The sequence below is a fragment of the Magallana gigas genome, chromosome 10 (genome assembly GCF_963853765.1).
Source record: "Magallana gigas chromosome 10, xbMagGiga1.1, whole genome shotgun sequence".
Taxonomy (NCBI): Eukaryota; Metazoa; Mollusca; class Bivalvia; order Ostreida; family Ostreidae; genus Magallana; species Magallana gigas.
This window is the reverse complement of record NC_088862.1, coordinates 14,378,944-14,397,489: the sequence shown is the minus strand read 5'-3', so window position 1 is coordinate 14,397,489 and position 18,546 is coordinate 14,378,944. Positions and strand designations below refer to the sequence as shown.

The 18,546-nt window shown below is 33.8% G+C and overlaps 1 protein-coding gene across 1 annotated transcript in view; it reads left to right on the top strand.

The window, feature by feature from the left end:
* The first annotated feature begins 9,873 nt into the window (after positions 1 to 9,873).
* Positions 9,874 to 18,546, top strand: part of LOC105339500 (PDF receptor) — a 32,920-nt gene continuing 24,247 nt past the window's right edge. The window contains exon 1 of the mRNA XM_034461931.2: positions 9,874 to 10,056. Coding sequence (XP_034317822.1) covers positions 10,018 to 10,056 — 39 coding nt within the window. The 5' untranslated portion in view covers positions 9,874 to 10,017. The remainder of the gene's footprint in view (positions 10,057 to 18,546) is intronic.

The window sequence follows — 18,546 nt, the reverse complement described above, 5'->3', positions numbered from 1 at the left end:
CCCAGGTCATGTGACACTGGCGAGAGAGTGATTAAGGAGGATATCAAACACATCCACGCCAAGGAAAAATTCAGAAGGAGTCAGCTTGAATATATCCCTAAATTTCAAACATGTTTACCTAAAGCACCAGCTTACACAACCGTGGATAACCACAAGATTAAGAGGATAGTTGAACGTTTGTATTCAGCGGCCAAAAGGCCGCAGACGTCAAGCGTTTCAGAGACCGGATCCCAAGATCGGACGTTAACTCGATCGGTAAGATTTTCCAACGCGAAACCATCTTCAGCAAAAGAACAAAAGCCGCGCGCGCAGTCCGCGCAGTCTGCACATCCACGTGCTCTCATCATCTTTCCCAACATGCGTGCGCGGAGAAACTGCAGATCGGCGAAATCTAGTGTTTCTGACGATAAAGTTCCCAGAAGTGAATCGCCTACAAGCTGCCGATCGGAATTGACGCTAGACTTGTCAAAACTCAATACAAAGAAGAAGCGCAGGCCCAAAACCAGCGGGAAAAGTGACGGCTACCCAAGTGTTTTGTCCAGTATCAGCAACTGTTACTCAGAAAAAGACCAGTCTTATTACAAGCCATCAAGACAAAGCCTGTTTGAGATGATTCAAGACCTGTATTTAGATGAAGAGGCAGACTGAATTGTCTCCCTTTGCGTAGTTGTTTCCAGCCTTAATTAATGTAATGTGTTTCCTGTGTTTTGTGCCATTAATGATATTTGTGTGGGTAGCAAAATCACAATATTGGCAGAGGGATGTTAAAACTGCCGTTAATATGACTGTATAAAAGTTCATAGTATGTTGTAGTGAGTACCACACTGGCAGTGCTAGTATATGCCCTATATGAGATTAAGAAAAGGATAAGTGGTTGTTATCTGTTCAATATATATTGAAGAAATACGTTAACGCTGCTCAATAGTTTCCCATACACATGAGCTATTTACTTTATTTTGTTGCCATCTTCTCAGACAAGTACAATAAGCAACGTCTTACGAGGCACATCTACAAAAGATTTGTTCTCAGAGAAAAATGGTGGAATGGAGATTTAAGGTTTACTCAAAAATATCCCATAGGCTACCATATCTTATAAAGTGTTTGTTTTGTTGAGGAGATGTATGCATAGCACACAGGCACCTGACGTTATATAAAGATATATAAATTCGGTTGTCTGTGGCATATTAACCGATATTTAGGGAGGGGGGTGTAAGAATCAGGATAACTCTTGTTGTTGTAAAAAATGTGTATGGAAAACGTACCATTCTTCGGTAGACAGTAGAACTACGTTCATAATCAATATACATATATGCAGGAGAGAGAACGGTAAATAGAGCTTTCACAATAACTTACTAGTCCAGATCTACCATATTGAATTATATTGTGTATATATGTAATTTTTGCATTTATTGGTAGATCTATATGTATTATTTATTGTTGCACTTACTTATATCTGTATGAAACTCATTTATTTATGTGTGTACATTCAATTGCATATTGCATGAAAAAAAAAGTCTGAAGGAAGATGCATGTAATATTTTAGGCCAGAAAACAATGATAACATTGCAACAGGGTAAAACTAAATATTCATGTTTGTATTATGGATGTAGGAGCCTAAGGGGGACTTTGAACCCCCCCCCCCTCCCCCCAATCCGTGAAATATAATAACTTTGATCCCTGTTGATCGGAGCGTTATTTTCTAATCAAGCTTTCGTGTTTCCTCTACCGTTTTCAATGATTCTTGGCGCCGGTTTTTGATTGGTTCTATCGGAACCGACGGACCACCGTAAGATAAGCCAATATAGAATAGGCCTATATACGACGCAATGTACGCTTAGCAATAGATCAACAGCACATCGGATTGAATATACAGGGTTTTTGCCGACATTTCATGTTTAATATTTCCTTTTCCCCAATACCTCGTTTCCGAGAAATGATTGAGTATGAACGAATTAAAGTAAATAGAAAAAATATAAATACTCGTATATCATATCGGAAACGAAGAAAATTAAGCGTCACTTGTAATAAGCAATTCATTGATCTAGAATGCTTCTAAATTAGTTTGGGGGTTTTTTTGGAAGTATATATAAATCTCGGTATATTTTGTTCTGTCTGTTAAGTTTTGAATTAAAGTAACTTGTTATAATACATGTATATTGTGTTGATTTGTCTGTTTGTCAAGTTCGGAAATTTTATTTCTTGTTTTTTTTAAATATAAAGCAGCGGGGATTGCGTTAAAGAGGCTGAGACGTCCACAAATAAGCCATCAGATCTTCCTTAATTTTTTTTAGATAAGATGTCTTTCTCTATACAATAGCATTTAGGGTGATTGACACTTTTCGGACTCTATGTGTGATTTCAAAGAGACAGAGTATCATGTCTCAAGAACTGCTTATCTCTTAAAAACAACATTGTGCAATTATCAGTTTTACATGTCTTGGACATCAAAGACTCATTGAGTTTATTTAATCATTTTATATCTGTGAACCTTTCACTCAGCCTACTAATGACATCACCTGTCAATTGATACTCAACGTTCATATTTTTTCATATAGTTCTGTACAATTGTCAATCGGCAGTCTGGAATACGGCGGCCAGCCTCGGCCACGTCCGACTCACTCAGAGTCGAGAGTCTGGAGGCCACAAATGACCATATCCGACTTGTTTGTAACATGTCTGTCTGCTAAATTGTTATAATATTGCCATCGATGATTCGCGTCCAATAAATTCAGAATGATCCTGCGTCAATTGCCTGTTTATTTCTCTGGAGTAGTATACTGGTGGACCTTAGGGAATACGGCGAACATGCCCTTCGTTTTTAACTTACGGCCTACAACGCGCCACAACCTTATACCTTCTACCCTCGACGCCAACATTCTCTCACCTCGTTCGTACTGCACACGGCGGAAGCAGTTCCAGACGAATTCTCTAGCACCGTAAAATCTACGCGTCACGAATGTAACAAATTTGTATACAAACATAACCATCGATCTAGGTATCAATGCCCTTAAATACTGAATGAATAAAAATATCCACAAAATATTAACAGCCGTTTCAGTAAAGAGTTATCCAAGTATTAAGAATAACACATTCCATTCAACGGCAAACATTTTTGCAACTTGAAGGAACAGCTATGGGGACTAAAATGGCCCCTTAATTCTTTAGCCACCCTCACTTTGGGATTTTTAGAGGAGAAGATGTATGAAAATAAGTAGACAGCAATTAATCGTCAAACCGTACAAAATATAAAAAAGGATAGAAAAATATCTTGACGACTGTTTTATTATTTGGAACGAGAGCGACGCAAATTAAGCAGTTTTTTAGACATTGTTAATAACCTGGATCCAAACATCAACTTTACGCTAGATAAAAGTGCACTCCAAAGTCCATTTTTGAACGTCCTCATCTCTAAATGCGGAGAAAATATAACCGCCGACATGTATTTCAAACCAACAAATACCCATCAACAGCGTCATTAATTCAGTTCCTGCAATCCGAGCCATACTAAACACGCAATTCCATACAATGCGTGTGTGTACCATAGTTAATGACAACAAAAGAAAGAAATAAACGTTAACGCTTACATGAATTAAAAGCGAGCCTGATCAAACAACGTCATCCACTAGGAATCGCGGATGCTGGTTTTTGTAAAAAGGATTATCACTGAATAGGGAAAACCTTATTAATCCTCCTGAAAAAACTACCTGATTTAAATATATTAGCTCTAATAACGACGCATAATCCAAATAATAAAAATATAATTCTTGTCCAACGTCACCTTAACAACATTTTAAACAAACTGATGAAAAAATGTCTGAAGTGCTGAAAAAAAGTTCATTAACAGTAAAAAAAAAAACAGCCCAAGAATCCCCGAGGGATACTTTGCAAGTAAGTCTTCTTTTCAACATCCTCAATCTTACTCGGTCAACAAGTGTAACGATCCCCATTGTGGGACTTCTAATACATTTAAGTCGGAAATTCGTTCAAGTTCGGGAATAAGGACTTTATTATTAATGCGAACGTGCACCGTGCTTCTAAAAATGTTATATATACGTGTAGCGGATGCAACGAATTTTATATAGGAGAAACTGGAACAACTCTACGCACATGTATTCCTATAGACAAACAACACGCCGGTCAATCGACCCGGGTACAAAAAAAAACTTACGGAAGTTCAGCATCTTGATATTTTTAGCCACGGGCAATTTAAGTTTTTCCGGTTTTATAAACTTGGTCCGGACAACCCAATTGAACGAAGGGAAAAAAACATTTAAAAAGTCACTTAAACCTTCGTTAAATAATTTGATGCATACTAGTTGTTTCATCCTCTTATTCGTTTTATTTTACTATATATTTAACGCTATGATATTTAAGAAATAAACAGCAATTTAAAAAGTTTACTGAATATTTATTTAACTTGGTTGGTTACGTGATCAAACCCTGTGATGCCCCAAGGGCTTCTCAAAAGATTTGACCACGTACAAAAAAAGTTCATATCCCGGTGAATTTTTAAACAATGCTGTTTATTAAATCGTTCAGAATGGTTAAAATTACCGAAGTTTTGTTTACAATAATCCAACTGACAAGCGATAAAAAGATTCACCAAATCATTAATGACGTCATAATGGTTCTAGCACCAAAAAGACGCTCCGGAATCATTTACTAGATCTTGACCAGTAAATTATGCCAGAGTGTCATTTTGGTGCTAGAACCATTATGACGCCATAAATGATTTGTTGAATCTTTTTCCCTTACTTCAGGGTGTTGTTTACTCAGGGTTTGAGTTCTCAAATTCGGATTGTTATAAAGTTTAATGTCACGAGTAACATTTGTTCTAAACACAAAAAGTAATTTTGAAATGAATTATTATTGACATATCATTTGATATTTCTACTATATTATGGAATTAGGCTTAAACAAAAATAGAGGCCAAACAGAGGAAATTCGGACTAAATTTTGCAGATTTTGTTTTCCGATCAAAAATTTTTGATAGTACTCTGATATTATAAGTTATGATTTTAAATTTTAGTCTATATAATTTTGCATATTTCCTGTTGGTTTTACCTCTATATATTCATTAGAATGTCTTATGGCACAAATTGCAAAAATATCGAAAATCCTTAAAAACAATGAAAGACACCATATTTCAAAGTTTTGATCATTGACCTCATATGAATTTTATGCCAACAGAATAAGGTCCATATAAGTAGATTAATACAATAAGTGTTTTTGTATTATCATCATTCAATTTTTTGTAAAATTAAAATAAATATGGGTAGGAGTTTTAAAACTGATAGAGGAAAAGCGGACTGGAATATTTCAAAAAATAATTGCTGAAATTTAATTCTTTGTACCTATTTAGTGCCACTACTATTCATAAACTTTATTTCATTTTTTAAAGTGTTAAATTCTTTGTAATATTTTCACAATTAAGAAAATCTCAATTGTAGTGTAAAATTTTATGGGATTTTTCTTGATTTTTCAAAATATATTCCATGGCCATTAACTCAAAAAGTAGGTCATTGACCTACTTTTTTGAAAGAGAAAAATAACACTACAATCAAAGGTCTATAACATACAATAGATGGTTTTTTCATTATCATTAGTGGAATTTTTTTTCATTCTCAGTAAACGTTATACTTAAGGGCTTTAAAGGAATTTTGTAGAAAATAAACAGTTTCTTCACATGCTATATTAATTAAATCATGGAAAAAGCATTCCCGATACCTATGTTCAATTTGGCATCATTTTAAATATCTTGTTTAATGCCGTTTTTGAAAAGACTGCAGGCATTTCAGATATATTTCTTTAGTCGAAAATGGGCAAAATTCTGCGATTTGTTACTTATTTCCTTTATATTTCAGAGAAAATGACAGTTTAAAATCTGATTTTTCATTGTGTTTACCGTATTTAAGCCCCGATATAGCCTATCAAACAGAGCTATTGTTATGAAGCATCATTAAATTAAAGAACTTATAACTTAAATTTCATAAACATGTAGGCACTTTCAACATTCAACGATATACCAAAGATCAAAATGATGAAGAATTTAAAATTGTTTTTTGTTGTTTCTGGAGTTATTATCCAACCAAAAAAGAGGTTCCAATCCACAGCAGCATTGCATCTTAGCTTGTTTGATTTCGTTATTCTATAAATTCATCTTCGAGAATTATGACACAAAAAGGGACGACTCGATGTTTCTCGCTCATAAGGAAACAAATTGAAATGTCATATTCAATTCGAGGGATTTTGCTGTGTTTGTATTGGTACAGATCGAGAACCAATCCAAAAATACTCTCACATGGCACCGAACCTGGTTTTGTCAAAGACAGCGACTTATTGGGGACAGGGGATGCTGAGAACAGATGTTGCTGACGGAGAATACAATCCTTAATTAGACGGGAAGGTGACATAACCATCGTCCTGATAAGTTAGATCCAGAGCTTGACCTAATTTGTACCTTTTCTTAATTTCTCTTCTAAAGATTCTCTCTCTCTCTCTCTCTCTCTCTCTCTCTCTCTCTCTCTCTCTCTCTCTCTCCCTCTCTCTCTCTCTCTCTCTCTCTCTCTCTGGCCTTATTGGTAAAAGTTCATTACAGTATACAACATGACCCCCCCCCCTCTCTCTCTCTCTCTCTCTCTCTCTCTCTCTCTCTCTCTCTCTCTCTCTCTCTCTCTCTCTCTCTCTCTCTCTCTTGATGATTCTTTGATGATTCGTGCTTAATCTTCAGTCTTAATCTTGATAAAAGAGGCTGGATAGTCAGAAAGTAAACCATCAGATTTACCCTAAACTTTTAGGCACGATATTTTTTGCCCTAAAGCTTCATATAGTAAAGATTTTATCTTTAAAATTTAAACATTTTCCTATATTGCTATACAGAGCTCTTTGTCAAAAGGAGGTAAGTATGACCTAAAATATGGCCACGACCATCCAACCCCCTTAACGTCGGTGCTTCTTTTTAGAACTTCGTACAATGTAATACAATAACATATTAATAGTAACATGGTTTGCAGTTTGTCTAATTGGTTCATTACACGCGCCTGGTCAGAAAATTCAATTTAAAGCGGGTTCAGACCTGTATGAAATGTTATTGACCAAGGACATGGCAACACTATTACATATGCATATAACTGCATACACATGCCATGTATCTTACTGCTGTCTTTCAATGACTTGTGAGAAATCAAACTTCAATAATGAAAATGTTTTATGAAAAAAACACCAATGATACAAAATTTCAAAGTGCGTTAATTTTGGGACCAAGTCAACGCACTTTGAAAAAAAAAAAATTTCAAAGTGCGTTGATATCGTCGATATTAACGCACTTTGAAAAAAGAAAATGTTCAGGGTTTGGTCAAAATAATTAATACTTTTATATACAATAAATGATTATTTTACCCCTGTGTAGCTTAATTAAAAAAAGAACCCATTGCATTCTCAGCTAACTTGATAAACAGTTTCTAGATGAGAGTTTTTTTTCTTATAAGACAATATCGACAATTTACACACAAAGAACAATTCGGGAGATTTGAATTATCCAAATATGACATAAACTTCATCGCTTAGCAACTGCATTTTCCTATTTTGAGTATGCAGCAAATTTACTTCTTTTCTGGTATACTGAGCTATGCAAGAATGAATATGATATTGATGATGGAGATCAATGTAAAACACATTTCAACTGGCTTAATGCATGTGCTTGTAAACAAACATAATGTGATGAAAGGATACGTTAGTTATGTTTATCAAAAACAATATGATCTTTTAGAAGATCGGTGCGAGAAAAAAACCACACCCTAAAGCTCATTTTAAGTTTATAATAATTAATTGTTTTTTAATGTAATTTCTTTTTATTTTGAAGTGATTTATTTGATTAGAAAATAAAAACAGAATGTTGAAACTCTTAAAGATTCTTTAACATACCAGTGGAGAAACTATTGTTTGGCCAGCTCGTTTTTTCAATATCACTCCATGTACTTAATTTACAACAGAGCATATTTCTTTTTCCGCTCTTATGCGATTAAGTTGATGAATATCATATGTTTTGGAAGGAAAAATGCGGGGTCGGAGTCTTTCTTCCTGTAAAAAAGTAAATGATGCACTGGTGATTGACTGGTATATCCTGGTTAGCCCCCACCCCCATCTCCGTTCTCAAATACGGTAAATTATAGATTCACCAATGTGAACAAATCATCATACTATTAACAAATTAGAAATTCAATTCCAGAATTTGTGATTTACACATATTTTTTCAAAGAGCGTTAAGAGTGTTGATACTAAAAAATGTTGATGTACCTTCTGAACGCACTTTGAAAAAAATTTTCAAAGTGGGTTAACTTGGTCCAGAATTTAACGCACTATGAAAAAAAAATTCAAAGTGCGTTGATTTAGTCCAAAATTTAACGCACTTTGAAATTTTTTTTTCACTGTGCGTTAATTTTTCAAAGGGCGTTGCCACACACCAATGAATTCAATTGGCCGGTATACTGGTATATAAGATTACGTCATAATTTGAATAATTTCACAATTACTCGACAGCGAGTGTGTTCTTATTCGGGACTGCAGTCAATAAAAAGGAGACTGAGGGTCGATGTCATCAGATATTCAGATATCATGATCAGAGATATCATATATATATATATATATATATATATATATATATATATATATATATATATATATATATATATATATATATATATATATATATATATATATATATATGATTTGTTAAGCTACATGTATATCAAGCATTTCAATTAGAGAAAAAAATAACTTTAAAATTTGTATATTTTGTTACATCTTTAATCAGGCCCCGGGGCCATAAAACTTAGACGAACTTACTTTTGATCTAAGTCTCACTTTTACAAAAGAAACATATAGTGGAAAAGTGAGACTGAGATCAAAAGTGAGCTCGTCTAAGTTTTATGGCCCCGGGGCCAGAACTCTTTCTTTTAAACATAGTCCAAAAAAGGCAACGGCCATCCAGCCCTCAGAAAGAGTTTTCATATTTAGAGATATCCTTCATCTGTATACATGTCATCAAAGAAAAATATGCAGCAATGAAGTAGCGTTGTTACAAACATTTGAAAAATTAAAGTCCCAAGTTATAAATCAGTGAAATAGACATAATGAACAAATCAAAAGATTATCTTTTCGATTTCCGATAATTCGTCCTTTTTCACTGTTTTATGATTAGCCATATTTAACCAGTTATATAAAATCATCTTTGTCACAAGTACAAAAGGGTAGTAAAGGGGGGGGGGGTCTTTTAGATAGAATTTTTCGAACAATGATTCATTTTATAGAACACGTTGATTGTCAGAAGGCACAATGTAAAGTATTTGCATTTGTAAACACGACAGAATTCAAGAAGGTTCATCAACCGTCAAAACTTCTTAATCAGGCGCGAAACGCTTTACTTTGAACTTCCAATGTGTATGCAAGGTTGAAATCGATGAAATCTAAGCCAGAATTGCTAAATGCTGAAAAAATGTTACATTGCTCAGTTAGTTTCTGTCTTTCCTGTTCTTTTCCTCTCTCTCTCTCTCTCTCTCTCTCTCTCTCTCTCGCTCGCTCGCTCTCTCTCTCTCTCTCTCTCTCTCTCTCTCTCTCTCTCTCTCTCTCTCTCTAATGACCGGATAATTTAATTAGAGTTTTAAAAATCGCATACAAAAGACACAGAACCTCTTTGATCCTTAGAGATAAAGAAGGAAAAAACCAAAAACACGATTTTTTTTTTCATATCACTCGGATTGATATTTTTTTCCTATATAAGGATACCTATCAATACCGCAGCAGACGAGATTAGACGCCTTAGCGCGCAGCTGCGCTTAAGGGGTTTTCCCGAGTTAAAAATATTCTATATTGGAGGTTTCTTTCTGTCTATCAGTCGATCTCTCGTCACCTCAGAGGACAGCGGTCTTTCCCGGTCTCTCTCTCCCGGTCTTTTTCTCTCTTTCTCTTCCATTGAGGATATTGTAGCTATCGTGTGTCGTTCATGTATATAAAAGGAACATGAATTTTTCTCTGGGTGGCGTTTTCTCGTTTTTTGCGGTAAGTTACAAGTACATTATAGATATAATATATCAGTTTTTATAGAAACTATACACGTATTGTATAATCAATATCATACATCATTTATTGACAATAAGGTATCAACGAGTATTAACAGGTTTACCTATTGTGAAATTAACATCTTCGATATTCACAGCTAAGAGAAGTCAATTTTCTTCTTTACAAAAATTGTGTTCATTTTCTGCAATAGTTGTATTTGGCAAGAGGGCACAACAAAAAAGATGCTATTAATATAATTCTTGGATAACAATCTTGATCAAAAGATGTTAATCTCCGAATTTCCTTACCTTTACGATACCGAATTTCAATTTGATTTTTATTTAAATATAGTCCCTAAAAGCGCTTGCGTTTGTACTGTTTATTTTCATTGTAGCGGACCCTTGGGATGTTTTGGTCTAAAATAAAGTTTGAACAGTAATCGGAATAAAATCACAATTAACATAATTATATGCATTGTACAAACACTGTTGCGCTTTATCAGAACAGCAATGTATGGAGGTTTTGAAACAAGATAATTTTCTAAGATTAATAAGAAGCTTATCAAACAGTAAACCATTCGTATAAAAATTAAGCAAAAAACGTTATTATACCGAACAGATTTAAAATGTAACATTTTTTTTTAACTCTACAAAAACTCACCCAAAGGATTCAACATCTTTTAAATGAATAAAAAGGAAGAGGAAATGTAAAATGTTATAAACATATTTCAAAAGGGTTGCTTCAAACATACTTTTGATAACAAAAAGCAAATCCCAAACACAACAGTAGTTGTATGTCGTTTAATTCTATGAAAATATTACAAGTACGTAATGGATTAAAGCCATTTTCTTTAATTAAACACCCATCCCCTTCCCCACCCAACCCCCTAAATATTTAAGTAATCGTCGTGAAATCTCCATTAATCTTTTACATAGCTGACACAAAAACGCTACGCTAAAATACTAATTTGACTATAAGTTCACGCGTTGATATCATTTATATAAGTATGTTTAAATAATTAAACTGATATGGACATAAGAACCATTTTAACAAGAGCTTGGACTTTGGGTTGTTGTGTCAAACAGCAATGTGACGTAGCCTGTATATTTCAGTGTCGGCCTATCGGCCATGGCTCTCTGAAATCAGCAAGATTTGTCTGGCTTTTGAGCTAGGACTACTCAATTGGTGTTTATTTCACCTGAAGCCAGCGTCATTTTTAACGTGTTTTGATGCAAAAAAAAAGATAGTTACGTCTTTCTGAAAGTCCAAGGCCTTGTTAAAATGGTTCAATTTAAAATGATACGGACATTATATACATTCTTTGACTGAGTTTCAAGGGGAAACATTGTAGAGATGGACTATCTTAATAATGATTTAACCTCATAAACATTACAAACTTTTAGTTAATTGCATTTCAAGGATTAAAAAATGATAAGAATAAAGATATAAATCCTCCATTTCCAGCTTGGACACGACTCACACGGGGGGGGGTTGCTCTCTGGGTACTCCGGCTTCCTCCCGCCCCTTTGCGCTATTATCCGTGCCAACGAAAGATTTTAATATAAGCTGTCAAACTTGATTATCACTAGTTATAAAATAAATAAAGTTCAGTCCAGTTCAAGGATATGATAAAAATAATTGTCCTAACCAAAAAACGAAACGCATAGTAAACACCACTATAAATGGTCACAAGATTAAGCTATTTTTGGATTATCACGAACACTATATATAAGACGACAAGTTAAACACAAGGGAATTTGAATCAGGCACCGGAAGAAAATGTAATTTGGTTAGATAACCATACAACCAGACTTATTTGAATCAATATCCACTTTGAAATTGATACGTATATACTTATATATTTACCTGTCCTTGTCTGTGATAACATTACGAATCAACTTTAAAGCCTATAGTCCAATAATTTCATCAAAGATGAGCGACACAAAATGAGCGTATCATAATTATAGCATAACCGAAAAACGGTATTGGCTGTGCAGCGTAGTAATACTTGGAATGTGTTTCATGAAAAAAATAGTAGTTTAAAATGTTGTTTTTAAGTGTAAAAATTGGAAATAATATAAATATATGTACATGTACAGGTTATTAGGAATCATTTTTTTTTTAGTATTATGAGATAATAATTTCGATCGGAGCGTGGTTAAGTCTATCGCCCTTCAAGCTTTATTGGTTTTGATCACGCCCGGACCAAAATTATCATCTCGTAATATTCAAATAATGGCTCCTTATTCCTTAATGAAAAAACTCATATACACTCGAATTTATTTTTGATAAACAAGCAAACCCAGTGCATCATATTTTACCTCTAACAGTATGTGAATGAAAAACGACAACAATTACATAATGAATTTATTTCCTAAAAAATAAAATATTTTCAACAAAAATTCATGAATAGAACTTTTTAACAAAAGCTTGGAGTTTGTGTAGCTGTTTCAAACAGAAACGGGATGTACATGCAGGTCTGGCTGTTTATTTCGTTGCTGGCTTCTCAGCCATGGCTCTTTGAAATCAACAAAGATTTGTCTGACTTTTTAGCAAAGGCTACGCAATCTATGAATATTTCACTTGAAACTAGAGTTATGTTGAACTTGCATCATGCCTAAAGTCCAAGGTCTTGTTAAAATTGTTCTAATTTGACACCCAGGTTGCCTTGCTTCGGGAAATTTAATTTGCTTACTGGATTTTAAAATCCAATAAGATTTTTTGTTCAAATCGAATCGGAATTTAATATTGCATTGGAAATAATTTCGAAATTAATTAATTTTAGGGATAATAATATCATATTCCATTAGGACTTTTTAAAAAATAGACATCCGGCTTTAATATAGGCGAATTACATATACACTGTATCAATCATAAAAATAGTTATTAACACTGGTGCATCAAATGAAATATTGGTATAGGTTTTTTTCAAAGGGTTGACTTTTTCTCAATTTGTTTTGTTTTCTGTTTTGTTTTTTGTTTTTGTTTGTTTGTTTTTTTTTTTTTGGGGGGGGGGTTGTTTTCGGCGAAAGGGAGGTAGTTTTTTTCTTTTTTGTTTTTTTGTTTTGTTTTGGGTTTTTTTTTGGGGGGGGGGGGTTTCTTTAAATTTTGTTTTTGTTTTATTGTTCTTTTTTGCGGAAAGTGCACATTTGCTGGGCGTGACAATGCTATTTTGCTCTTGTCATAATTATCCAGCTCAGAATTAAAAGTTTAAGCCCCACATGCTAAGAAATTTACCAATAACATGTAAAATCGCCGCTGAGGTGGAAGTCTGTTATTGGCATGTGTTATAACAGATGTTATTAGGATCGGGCTCAATAATGTTTACAATCCCACATCAAAAACAATCAGACGTTCAGGTTGAATTGTACCAGCCTTTCAATTGCCAAATACATTATGGTTCGGCTGATTATATGGAGAAAAAAGGCGACATGACTAATATAGTTAGTTGTACAAACAAACACAGCGGACAGAAATAAAGGACATGTTAATAAATATTGATGATTTTTGTAGACAGGGTTTTAAACATTGAGAACACAGGGTGTCAGAACAGGAATTGGAAAGAGCACTTTTCAAGATTTTTATTATAATTTGGCAACCCACCCCCACCCCCACCCCAACCCCACCCTTTCCCTTCCATTCGAAGTTTTGAAATATAAGGTCAGCGATTGATACCTGTTGGGTATATATGAATTATTCAGAAGTAATTTCTTGATATGACTCGTAACAACAAAAATCGATCTAATTATTGCAGGCTACCTACCTACATACACTATCCACCACACATGATGAAGACAGTGCCTTTTGTCTCTCACCAGTAATATAATCAACTGAATCAGGTGTTACGTGAAAGAAGTTTTAATTAAGGTTTATTGGGCGGGTTTCCGGCAGATGCATAATAAAAGAGGCATCTTTGAAGATTACTAAAAGCAACTACATCTATTTTTAGTAATGAAAATTACTTCATTATCAAGATAGTTGTGAACAATATTCTGTTCAAAGAGGATTATTCGTTCGCTATGACGATGTTTATTAATTCATTGTCTGCAGTTTCTATATTTAATATCATATGGGTGGTTATCAAATGTCATCTTGAAATCACGTGGCTATCACATGACACATTTTCATACATTTGTCAACTGCTTCTTTTCATAGTTAGCAAAACAAAAAACAAAAACAAAAAACGAAACCAAAAATACCCCCCAAAAATAAAAAAACAAAAGTGGATATGTAGCAGTAGGAATATTTAAGGATGTATTGCAATACCTATGATTGTCTTTTTTTGTAAACGTTTATTGACCAAAAAAATTGCTACCATAATCATTTCAACACAAACCTCAATAAGGGGTCTCTTTGTTACTTTGGCGAGATTTTTTATGAACTGTCATACCGTATTGATGAGTCATATCGTGCAGTGATATTGATATCTAGACAATCACAGTCCAAGGTTTTTATTGTTTCATCAAGATTTATGCCTGCCCATTTTATTTTTCTTAATTCTTTTTTTTTCTCATTATGACCCGAGCGTTAAACAAATCGGGTTTGTTTTTTGATTTTTTACAACGCAAAGAAATGACAAAATTAAAGCAATATTAGGCGAGAGCGATTTTACTACCATTTATTGAGTATTTTTTTCCATGGAAGGAGATAGAAATAATCAGTCCTTGTAGACTTAATAAGTAGTCTTCAAAGTAAAACTCCTCCAGTTTCTTTACGGATCTTCCATCAAAAGGTATCTTTGCCCTAAGCCTCTATTCAAATCAATGGCACGTCCTTGAGCTATAAATATATTTACAACCCATTGAACTACAGAAAAACATGACAGCAAGCATACTGTTTTATAATATCTTCATAAAATACTTCAAGAATGTTTTTGTGACGTATATTGTACACATGTGTATTTGATATTACATAAAATTATAATTACATTGGATGAAAACGACGCAAAAAACGTAGATATACTACGTAAATACATACTAACACCTAGAAAATCGACCAATTCACAGAAGTGAGGATGGGAGAAAATATGATATAATTTTTAAACCAGTCTGGATCTTTTAAAGTCTTATTCACCAATTCGCAATTGAGACGTTCGGAAATCTTTGCAGAAGAAAAAAAATAAAACATCTAAAAATCGAGACTATGAAATAAGATAGTCAATTTGAATTCTGATACAGCCCCCACCAATCCCCACCCTCGATCCCCTACCATCAAAACCACCTCCACCATTTTCTCGTAATATCAATATCATTTTGCGTTTACGATATCAATTCAAATTTTGCTCAAAATCTTCTAAACTTCTAGCCTGTACTACTTCCATCGCATAAAGTCAGGAATCAGTGACGAATTTTGTTTTATATATATAAGAAAATAATGTAATGTCAAATATTTTCTTTTGTGATGTAAAATTCTTCAATTGATTAGTCATCCATTAGATATTGTTTTACAATAAAACAGCTAGAAGATAGAAATAGAAATGAGCGTGATCACTTATTGAATCCCCTGTGCTTTTCAATTCAAATATTTACACGAAACGTCAGCCTAGCCGAAACCCCCGCCAGATCTCGTTTGCACACAAACCGAGATGAGACTTCGTTGGGAGTTTAGCGGTTTCGCAGTCGTGATTTTGTTTTTTTGTTATCGAAAAAAAAAAATTCCGCGCTAATTACTGTTGTCGTTATTCATATTTGCAATGTTTCAACTTTCGATGTCTGCACAAAATCCGTTTGGATTTGTTCTAAAAGTTGGGGAATAGATATTACGTGTTAAGCACAGAGACTAAGTCTAGAACCCGATAATAATAACACCTCCCTCCGTCGTGAGACGTGACTCATCCCCCTTGTCATGTTGCCCTCAATGCTTAAAGAGGCTGCGTGGTCCACTTATTAGCCATTAGATCAAGTATAAGTTTTTAGATTTGGATTATTTATGCTCTATGTTATTTTTTTTTTGAAACTTTATTAAAGAAAAATGACATATATTTTAGCTTTAGAATTTGATTATTTTTTCTATATCTTTATATAGAGCTCTTCTTTTTAAGGAAGTTAATATAATCCACAAATGGCCATGACCTTCCAGTCCTCTTAAATCAAAAGAGAAAAGGCATTACACTTTTCGAACCCAAGATTTTCTGCATCGAACTGGTTTTTATTTTTGTTAGTACTTCAAGACGGAATTGATAGGTTTTGTAATTTTTTCCCAGAATTCAGTGACAAAACCGTCAAAACCAGACACCGGAAATTAGGAATCGGTCATTTAATGACGTCAGCCCTATGTCACTTACAGCACGGAGACTCATCAACCTGTCTTTTTCACCTGTGTGTAATTTTTAAAAGTAGTTCAAGCTGAGCAATATATTTCTCTGTTTATGGAATATACTGTGGTTTCATTCATATTCAAGGGTATCAATTTTCGTGGATAAAATGAAAATCAGAGTTTCAAGGATACATAAATTCATGGCCAATGCCCTATCAATATTTAAAATGTTGATAAAAATTGCACTACAATGAACATATACTTTCATCGATCAACTTTACAACGAAATCCACGAAAATTGGTATTCAACGAATATTGATGAAATCACAGTATTTCAACCCCCCATGTATTAGTTTTAAAGCTTTCATTGCACTCTTTACTTACTTTTGCAAGCCGACCATTTGTACTTTCATTATAAAGTGAAAGCTTTTGTAATCAAGGACAGGTGAACCTGATTCTCATAGCCCAATACTTCATTATTTGTTATGTTCTAGATATGCCGCGACGCTTTATAAATATGGAGTGATTATGATGTCTGAAACTTGATCTGAAAAGTAATCTCCATATTGAAACCGAACCTTGGAAATGAATGGCTTGCAGTGATGAGAAATATAAAACAACTTTTTGTACTAAACGGATCAAATTAAAGCTACTATATTTGATGATGATGAGGTTGCATTTCATCGTTTAACTTTCTGAAATTTTCCCACGCGTTTTAATCGAAACAAATTGGCACGCCTCTCTATACTTTTGTTATTTCGCACTTATAAATAGATACATGTAAATTAAGACTGTAAGAGTGTACTGTATAACTCAGCTTTTTAAAATTGACATTTATACCGAAGTGAATTTAAGAATATTTGTCTGAGAAAAACTTTATGATTGTGCCAACTGTGTTTCGCGATCGATCGAGACACTATCCATACTTTGAGAGAACGAAATACATAGAATTAAGGTAGATCTGATGGTTAATCTGTTGAAGATCCAGCGTCCTAAAAATTCATGAAATTTTGACATAGTCAAACAGATCATATACCGGTAAACAAATGATTCTATAGGTTCAATCAAATTTGACCAGCTTGTTTTCGCATAATGGTCAGGTCAAGGTCACTACCTTTTTTCCTCAACTTAAAAGATGATAAAAATAAATATAGTTATCTGAAGTTTAGTAGACATCTGTATAAGATGTAAAGTTTCTATTCTTCAATGAAATGAGTTGATATCAGAATGTCTATAAGGTTTTATTACTAAATTGGAATAAATATTTAAACTAAAATTAATATTGCTTAGTCCGCATTTCCTCTAATTTTCTTTTTAAAAGATATTTAGATTTTTTTATGCTTCCAATATAAAATATTTCTGATTTTATCATATCATGAAGACTTTATTGCGTGGACCCTGAGGTCCACGCAGAAAATATATAAGCGAGGTTAAACCGGATGCTATGGGGAAAATTCAGCCTGCGCATGATCTAGCCTGGTTCCTGTGCGTAATGGGTAGCTCCAGGAACCAGGCTAGCACAAGTTTATCTGAATCGGGATCGGGATCCCTTGCCATATGACACATATAAGTTCAAAGGCGCTGTAATTGTAAAGTTGTCGGTAAACGGTACAGACAAGGTATTCCTTTTAAAAAAATGATTGGCATGTGATATGAACTATCAGTATTATGAAATAAGTTAATGTTATGCCGAGACTACAACATGCATCAAATAGCATAATTTGCAATGTTTTGTTGTTTTCCGAATACACATGTAACTTAACTTTACATTTATAGTAGGCGAGGCTAGAGAACTTCCCGATTAAATTTTTTAATAATTTAAGTATGATTGAATAATTATGTCACTATAAAAGTTTAAATCTCAAGAAAAATGCATCAAAATATGAAATTTTTTAATTTACACAAAGCTGTCACTGTAAAGTTAATAAAGTAAAGCGAATCGTAATGTGTGTACAAATAGCAGAATTCACCGAATGCCTGATACCATACATGTAAACTTCATTCATAGATAAATCATAATTATTGTAGAAGTATGAATCCTTTAAATTCTGAGATAAAAAGTCAGGGCTATACATACATGTATGCGTAATACAACGTACAAATTGAGTGGTTAAAAGCAGAGGGATGGATTCGGTGGAATCTCTGATAATTTTAAGGCTTTCACGTTTTCGTTGGAAACACATGCAAAAGGTCCACGTATTGTAGTCATTTTTTAAAGGACAGCAACTTGTATAA